The sequence below is a fragment of the Nansenia antarctica genome (genome assembly GCF_963989245.1).
Source record: "Nansenia antarctica genome assembly, chromosome: 16".
Lineage (NCBI taxonomy): Eukaryota > Metazoa > Chordata > Actinopteri > Argentiniformes > Microstomatidae > Nansenia > Nansenia antarctica.
In genome coordinates, this window is record NC_137686.1 from 6,888,977 (window position 1) to 6,898,526 (window position 9,550).

The 9,550-nt window shown below is 43.5% G+C and overlaps 1 protein-coding gene across 1 annotated transcript in view; it reads right to left on the minus strand.

Annotated features, from left to right (window-relative positions):
• The window catches only part of LOC308171710 (ephrin type-A receptor 3-like), a gene marked incomplete at both ends in the record, with an annotated part of 72,708 nt that extends 70,392 nt beyond the window's left edge, over window positions 1-2,316 (minus strand). The window contains one exon of the mRNA XM_080546582.1: window positions 2,245-2,316. Within this exon, the coding sequence (XP_080402708.1) occupies window positions 2,245-2,316 (72 nt within the window). The remainder of the gene's footprint in view (window positions 1-2,244) is intronic.
• Window positions 2,317-9,550: the final 7,234 nt, after the last annotated feature.

A 9,550-nucleotide genomic window follows, 5' to 3' on the forward strand; every position in this document is an offset into this window, starting at 1 on the left:
GGAAGAGAGGAAAGGGAGGAAAGGGGAAGGGAAAAAGAGGGAGGAGAGAGAGGGGACAGAGGAAAGAAAACTAGGGGAAGACTTTAGACCACGAGAACTGACTCCAGAACAGCAGAAGTGGTTTAAACAAAGAGGTGTTATTTATGTTGACTGTTTGTCTAAATTATATATCTTTCTATGGTGATATTATTATGTACCGTGTGCAATACCCTGACACACTTGTGTGTGTGTCACATGACATGTTGTCGGTTGTTTTTGTCAAGAGAAAATAAAGAGATGTTTTTTTTTAAAGTGACTTTGAATTCCTGACCACTACATTATATTTGAGCGATTCAACATTGGATTTGATAATTTTTGTATTTATTTGATAAAGACAGATAGTAGGATATTTAGACATGTATATGTTACGGTACATGTGGGAAAACTAGGGTTAGGGTTAGGTGCTCCGTCGACTTGGTACATGCTGGCATGTCTACCCCTAACCCTAACCCTACCCCTAACCCTAACCATAACCGTAGCACCTTAGCACCTAATCCTAACCCTAGTTTTCCCACATGTACCGTAACATATACATTGAAACAGTCAGATGCGTTATCGTTTCCTGATTGACAGCACCAGTATTCAAACACATGTGGTCTGTCTCTGATATGGTCTCTGATATGGGAGGTGATATTAACCAGAGGTCTCTACATAGAAAGAGGTCGATTCACCTCAACATTTGGCCCTGTGGTTTACAAGGCACGGCAAGTCTATTTGCATAGCACATTTCACACGGGGCAATTCAAAGTGCTTTACATACAGCATAAAAAAGAGAAGGATAGTAAGAAAATAAAAATGACAGGAATGGGTATATATAGGAAATAAATAGCTAAACATTTAACAAGATGATAGACAATGAATTAAAAGATATCGATAGAAGTCTTAGTGTTTACGAGAGACTGGTTCTGTGGAAAACCAGTGTGTGTTTGTGTGTTTATCTACGGGTGTGCGTGCGTGCAGTTGTGTGTGTGTGTGTGTGTGTGTAAAGTGTGGTTGGGGGTCTTTTGCTGATAGCTTCCGTTACAACTAGCCTTCAAACTTTCCTCTCATCAGAGTGACTGTGCTAGACTAGATAGGTGAGGTGTGAGAGGAGGGAGGAGGGGGAGAGAAAGGGGGAGGGTGGCGATACTTGTTATAAGATGAAGGGCCAAACGCTAGCTGATCAGAGAGTGGTTGGTAGGTTGGACAAGGAAGACTTTAGCTACCCTGACAGTGTGTATACGCAGACCACAACCATAGACGCACTAGAAAGTTGTAGTTGCTTGTTTTGGACAACCACAAGTGTTGGTTTGTGTGTGTGAGTGTAGAGCGTTGTCTCCACCAGTATCAGCAGCAGTTTAAACCTGAAGATGAGGTTTAGTCTGGTCTCCTCCACCCTCCTCTGTCTCATCGCCTGGATGGCTGGAGCCAACGCAAGTGAGTTCTACTAAGATACTTATTTAACCTTTATTTAACCAGATAGGTCAAATACAGTGTTATAGTTCTAACATCTTACTCTGCTACTAAGATACTGTGCGTGGATGCATGTGTGTGTGTGTGAGTGTGTGTGTGTGTGTGTGTGTGTGTGTGTGCGTGTGTGTGTGTTCAATTCAATTCAATCCAATTCAAACCGCTTTATTAGTCCCACTAGGGGCAATTAGTTTAGAGCAGCACGTTTACAGAAAAACATCAAAACGTCTCACCACATACAATCAACAATAACAAGTGCAATAGTGTGTGTGTGTGTGTGTGTGTGTGTGTGTGTGTGTGTGTGTGTGTGTGTGTGTGTGTGTGTATCTGTGAGTGCGTGGGTGTGTGGGTGTGTGTGTGTATTTCTAGCTGTCTGTGGAAAATCATCGTTTACCAGAATGTCTCTCTCTCTCTCTCTCTCTCTCTCTCTCTCTCTCTCTCTCTCTCTCTCTCTCTCTCTCTCTCTCTCTCTCTCTCTCTCTCTCTCTCTCTCTCTCTCTCTCTCTCTCTCTCTCTCTCTCTCTCTCTCTCTCTCTCTCTCTCCCCCTGTATAGCCAAAAGCCCAGTAATAAACTGCCGTTGTGATCGACTGACCACGGTCAGAGTTCACCCTAATAAGATAGTGAACTACACAGTCCAGCCTACAGGACTCTGTGACATCAACGCTATAGTGTAAGTACTCTATCCTACACAGTTCTCCTACACTGTTATTTAACACAGTACAGGACTGAATCTAACTCATCCAGTTCCATCTACCTCCAGGTTGCTCACTGAACAGGGGAAGACCATCTGCGGTGACGCCAACTCTGGTTGGGTGAGAAAGGCCATGGTCAAGGTGGATGAAGAGAAGAGAGGGAGAGAGGAGGAGAAGGAGAAGGGAAAGACTGACACCAAGGGACCTGCAGCGCCCCGCAAACCCAACAACAGAAGAGGGAAGGCTAAACAACGCTTCACCCCCACTACCCCCCTGGACAGCTTCTCTGCTGCTAATAAGTGAATACAAAAATAAAATAATAATCTTTCTTCTAGCATTGTGACTGCCAATGGCAGCTGCTCCTAGCATAGATTTGCATTTCTTATGATGACTGATGGATAGATGACTCACTCAATTAGACTAATGTATTTGTTGTAAGTCGTTTTGGATAAAGGCGTCTGCTAAAATGCCATAAATCGTAAATACATACATTTATTAATTGATTTAAAAAAAGAAAGAAAAGAGAACTGACTCCAGAACAGCAGAAGTGATTGTGATTGAGATGTGAACGAACAGGAGAAATAAACAAAGTGGTTTAAACAAAGAGGTGTTATTCATGTCGACTGTTTGTCTAAATGATATCTTTCTATGGTGATGTTATTATGTACCGTGTGCAATACCCTGACATGTTGACGTTTGTTTTTGTCAAGAGATAATAAAGAGATTTGATCAAAGTGACTTTGAATTCCTGACCGCTCCATTATATTTTAAGCAATTCAACAGTTTATTTAATATTTTTTACATATATTTGATAAAGACACATAGTAGGATATCTAGATTCATACATTGAAACAGTAATATATTGCACCATCATGTTTTAGCTTTTCCTGATTGCCAGCACCAGTATTCAAACACATGTGGTCTGTCTCTGATATGGGAGGTGATATGGTCTCTGATATGGGAGGTGATATGGTCTCTGATATGGGAGGTGATATTAACCAGAGGTCCCTACGTAGAAAGCGGTCGACCCACCTCAACATTTGGCCCTGTGGTTTAGACAGGTTCTGTGGAAAACCTGTGTGTATTTGTGTGTTCATGTACGCGTGTGCGTGCGTCCTTGCAAGTGTGCGTGCATGCATTTGTGTGTCCGTGCATGCATGTATGTGCGTGTGTGTGTGTATTGTATGTATGTGTACATTGTTGATGTGATGGTACCTTTCCTGTGGTGTGTGTGTGTGTGTGTGTGTGTGTGTAAAGTGTCATTGAGGGTCTTTTTGCTGATAGCTTCCGTTACGACTGGCTGTCAAACTTTCCTCTCATCAGAGATGGGTGAGGTGTGAGAGGAGGGAGGAGGGGGAGAGAAAGGGGGAGGGTGGCGATACTTGTTATAAGATGAAGGGCCAAACGCTAGCTGATCAGAGAGTGGTTGGTAGGTTGGACAAGGAAGACTTTAGCTACCCCGACAGTGTGTATACGCAGACCACAACCATAGACGCACTAGAAAGTTGTTGTTGCTTGTTTTGGACAACCACAAGTGTTGGTTTGTGTGTGTGAGTGTACAGCGTTGTCTCCACCAGTATCAGCAGCCGTTTAAACCTGAAGATGAGGTTTAGTCTGGTCTCCTCCACCCTCCTCTGTCTCATCGCCTGGATGGCTGGAGCCAACGCAAGTGAGTTCTACTAAGATACTTATTTAACCTTTATTTAACCAGATAGGTCAAATAGAGTGTTATAGTTCTACCATCTTACTCTGCTACTAAGATACTGTGTGCGATGTGTGTGTGTGTGTGTGTGTGTGTGTGAGTGTGTATTTCAAGCTTTCTCTGTGGATAAATTGTTGTATAACAGAATCTCTCTCTCTCTCTCTCTCTCTCTCTTCTCTCTCTCTCTCTCTCTCTCTCTCTCTCTCTCTCTCTCTCTCTCTCTCTCTCTCTCTCTCTCTCTCTCTCTAGCCCATGGCCCAGTAATAAACTGCCGTTGTGATCGACTGACCAAGGTCAGAGTTCACCCTAATAAGATAGTGAACTACACAGTCCAGCCTACAGGACTCTGTAACATCAACGCTATAGTGTAAGTACTCTATCCTACACAGTTCTCCTACACTGTTATTTCACACAGTACAGGACTGAATCAAACTCATACAATATGTGACAGGGTCTGGTGAAAAAGTCCCCAAGTAAGTTTTTTCTGTTTATCAGACAGATTATGAAGGTTCAGATTAAGCTTGTGGGGTACTGCAGGGCAGAAATAATATGGGAGGGGAAAAAAATGCACACACAAGAGCTGTAAACAAACACTGCTTGCTTAAGGTTACCATCAGGGGTGTTGTGGGCGTTGGATGATAAAAATGAGAACCTGAATGGAGCGCAGGCCATAAACTGTAACAAAGAGGCAGCGAGGGGGCTCCATTCACGTCATTGACGCGCGCTCCATTCACGTCATTGACGCGCGCACTCCCTCCTCCAGCTATCTAGCAGCAACAACAACAATGGATAAGTTTATGAAAGAGCCAGAAGCTAAACGAAAAGCGAAGGAGCCCATGACAAACGTCCCAAAGCCAAAGTCAAGAAAGTATGACGATACATACCTCTCCCTGGGCTTCACGTCTAATGTGGTCGGTGCGGAGGAACGACCACTGTGCGTCCTCTGTCTCAAAACTTTAGCGGCAGAAAGCATGAAGCCTAGCAAGTTGAAACGTCACTTGGAGACCACACACCCGACTGATGTGAAGAAGCCCCTCGATTTCTTCAAGAGAAAACTCCAAGAATACCGTGGTCAGCAGAGCCGTTTCGTTAAAACAGCATCTGTTACGTCTAATGCTCAACTTGCCTCCTACAAAGTGGCATATCGTATCGCCCAGTCTAAAAAACCACACACCATCGCTGAGGAGTTAATACTCCCTGCTGCAATAGATATGGTTTCAGATATGATAGACGAGGCAACAGCCCAAAAACTCAAAGCTATCCCCCTGTCAAACAACACTATTGCGAGACGCATCAATGACATCTCAGAAGACATGAAAGAGCAGCTTGTTGAGAAAATAAAAGACCAACGCTTTGCGCTCCAGGTAGACGAGGCCACAGATAGTAACAAGGACTGTCTGTTAATAGCGTATGTCAGATACATTGATGCGGAGGGTTTGAGCGAGGATTTGCTATTTTGCAACTATGTCCCAAACAGAGCAACAGCTGATGAACTGTTCAAAATCATAGACAAATACCTGAGTGAAGCCGATCTGAAATGGGAGGACTGTGTGGGGATATGCACCGACGGTGCCCAGGCCATGGCAGGAAAACGGGGAGGGCTCCAGACGCTCATCAAGCGCGTTGCACCGAAAGCAGTGTGGACTCACTGCATAATACACAGGGAGGCACTCGCGTCAAAGCAGCTGAGTCCAGAGTTGAATGACGTTTTGTCTCATGTTATCACCACCGTCAATTACATAAAAACAAGACCACTGAAAGCTCGCATTTTTTCCGCTTTGTGCGAGGAGATGGGCTCCGAGCACACAGCCGTGCTATTTCACAGCGAGTCGCGTTGGCTCTCTCGCGGAAAGGTGCTGTCCAGGGTGCTATCGCTGAAAGATGAGATCCGAATCTACTTGGAGGAGGAAGGGAACGAACTTGCCAGCAAGTTTAATGATGAAGACTTCCTCATGAAATTGGCCTACCTAAGCTCAATGAATTGAATCTACAGTTGCAGGGCAACAACACACACCTTCCACATCTGGCAGACAGGATACAATCTTTCACACGGAAACTGGACATGTGGGGCAGGAGACTTGAACAGGGGGACATCGACTCATTTGGGAATCTGAAGGCATTCATCGAGACCAATGAGCTGCAGAGCACAGTGGTTCCATGTATGAGAGAGCACATCTCAGCCCTGAAACAAAGCTTCCAGAAATACTTCTCTGTGGATGACAGTGCCAAATACGACTGGATTAGAGATCCATTTGTTGCACCACCACCTGCCATGTTCAGCACTGCGGAAGAGGAACAGTACATCGACATGACTTCAGAGTCAACCATGAGGCTGCAGTTCACATCCACGACTTTGGCTGGGTTTTGGATTGGAGTGGAGAAGGACTACCCTCTCATTGGACAGAAAGCTGTGGGAATACTGCTGCCTTTTGCAACATCGTACCTGTGTGAGATAGGCTTTTCTGCTGTTGCTGCTATCAAAAGCAAATACAGGTCGAAGTTGAACATTGAGAATGAACTGAGAGTGGCAGTCTCAAAACAACAACCCCGCTTTGAGAAGATTTGCAAGGCAAAGCAAGCACACACAAGTCATTGATCGTAATTGTGATAGAAATGTGAGGAGTAAGAATAGTGATGCAGTAGAAATTAGTTAATGTTGATATGTTGAATATTTCAGTGGCACAGGATCATTTGCCAAGCACTTATGTTCCTTTTCAAACCATAATAAAATATAAAACTATAGTTGGATATACTGTATGTGTCTTGTTATTATTAGAAGAGAAAATGTAATGTTTTTACAACTTTATACAATTAATTATATAAATCTAGGTGGGAACCGGGTTAGCGGGGGCTCGAAAATATTTCCAATTACCCAAGGGGGGCCTGATTGAAAAAGTTTGGGAACCACTGATTTAACCAGTTAGTTTACAAGCCATGTATCACGACTAACCCAGTAGCCTGAAGCAGGACGACAGACGATACAGTTAATCCAATTCACAAATTATAAATATTTAGTGATCCTAAAACCGTTCTTTGTTATATAAAGTGGGCAGTTCACTATCACTATATATCACTTTTGTAATATGAAAACGACTTGAGAATTGCCAACATGCAGACCTTTTCACCAGACCGTGTCACACATACAGTGAAACATACCAAGCACTACTGTGAGTAGCTCCACTGTATAGAAAAGAGACATGACTTGTATCAAAACATGACAAGATCTTTGTTGCTTTTCCATCTACTTCCAGGTTGCTCACTGAAAAGGGGAAGACCATCTGCGGTGACCCCAACTCTGGTTGGGTGAAAAAGGCCATGGTCAAGGTGGATGAAGAGAAGAGAGGGAGAGATGAGGAGGAGAAGAACAAGGGAAAGACTGACACCAAGGGACCTGCAGCGCCCCGCAAACCCAACAACAGAAGAGGGAAGGGAGGGAAGAGAGGAAAGGGAGGAAAGGGAGGAAAGGGGAAGGGAAAAAGAGGGAGGAGAGAGAGGGGACAGAGGAAAGAAGACTAGGGGCGGAGTTTGTACCTGCCTTCCACCATAGATTTAAGACCCATCTTTTCAGGCTACATCGCAACTGCCCCGGCTAAATACCTCTTCATCCCCACTACCCCGTGTATAGTATCTCTACTGTAAAGATATTTTGTTTTGTTTTTTGAGTAATTCTTCCTTCATCTAGCATTGTGACTGGCAAAGGCACCTGCTCCTACCATAGATTTGCTTTTCTTAAGATGGCTGATGGATAGATGACTCACTCACTTAGACAAAATGTGTTGTAAGTCGCTTTGGATAAAGGCGTCTGCTAAAAGCCCAAAAATGTAGGGGAAAAAAATGTGTTCTGACTCCAGAACAGCAGAAGTGATTGTGATTGAGATATGAATGAATAGGAAAAATAAACAGTGTTTAAGTGTTTTATTTATGTCGACTATTTGGCTAAATGATATATCTTTCTATGGTGATATTATTATGTACCGTGTGCAATACCCTGACACACATGTTGTCATTTGTTTTTGTCAAGAGAAAATAAAGAGATTTGATCAAAGTGACTTTGAATTCCTGACCGCTACATTATATTTTAGCAACTCAACATTTTATTAGATCATTTCCATATATACTGTATATATATTGATGAAGACAGAGAGTAGGATATCTACATGTATACATTGAAACAGTCGTATATTGCACCATCATGGTGGTCTCTGATATGGGAGGTGATATGGTCTCTGATATGGGAGGTGATATGGTCTCTGATATGTTCTCTGATATGGTCTCTGATATGGGAGGTGATATTAACCAGAGGTCCGTACGTAGAAAGAGGTCGATCCACCTCCACATTTGGCCCTGTGGTTCACAAGAGACCGCTTCTGTGGAAATGAACACCAATGTCTGACGCATGCAAGTGCGCACACACACACACACACGCACACGCACACGCACACGCACACACACGCAGACACACACACTCACACATGCACACACGCACGCACGCACGCACGCACGCACGCACGCACGCACACACACACACACACACACACACACACACACACACACACACACACACACACACCAAAACAACACCAGTTAAACCCAGTTAAATAGTCCTTTACAATTGGTATATATAAAATTGGCCAACCATAAACAACATAATCATGTGTATGACAAATGACTTTGCTTTACTTCAGCCAAAATACACACGCAACAAAAAAACGTAAAACGTGCAAAATAAACATTTAGGAGCAGCCCTTTCCTGTCTTTGGACAACAGCAGATATGTGACACGGTCTGGTCAATTGGTCCGCAAGTCGGCATCCGATTTAATGTTCAGACTTTTCTTTCGAAAAATGTAAACACATTTCTGCATTGTCGAAAATCAATGACACATCGCTAGTCAGCTAACACAGCTTGTTTTATGAGCCTGCTAACAATGTAGTAACAAGTAGTGTTCTAGTTAACTAGGTAGCAGTGGGGATTACTCACCGGATCCATTGCGTTGCAGCATTTTGGCTTGACTAGCGAGTTTGTGTTGTGATTCTCAACAACGTTGAAATGAATTTCCGTGTTTCAAAATAAAAGTCAGAACATTTTGATTGGTTGCCGACTGACCAGACCAGTAATAAGCGACAACAGATTATGATTTGTTTGTTTATTTAATCATTTATTTAGGCTCCACCAACAAAAAATAGTTCCGCAACTGAATTTCAACTGGACGGTTGCCTAGTAACCTGAACACAAACAATAGAACACCTGTGCGGCGGAGTGATACATATAGTTAAAAGTTCCAGAGCCGTCGTCACCAAGATGCCAACTACATTGCGAGAGTATAAAATATGTGCTTTAAGGAGGGTATTGTCGTGCCAAAAAACTAGAGTCGTAGGTGTGTGTGTGTGTTGACATGGCGACCAGGTCAAGTATGATGTAGGCCTCAGCTCTGTTCTGTCTGCTCGGTGTCCTGGTCATGTGACTTTTTCAGTCGCTCATCCAACTCTCACTTCTAGTTAGTTGGAGCATCCTGTAACATCCTGTATCTGACCATCCTGTATCTGACCATCCTGTCTCTGACCATCCTGTCTCTGACCATCCTGTATCTGACCATCCTGTCTCTGACCATCCTGTCTCTGACCATCCTGTATCTGACCATCCTGTATCTGACCATCCTGTCTCTGA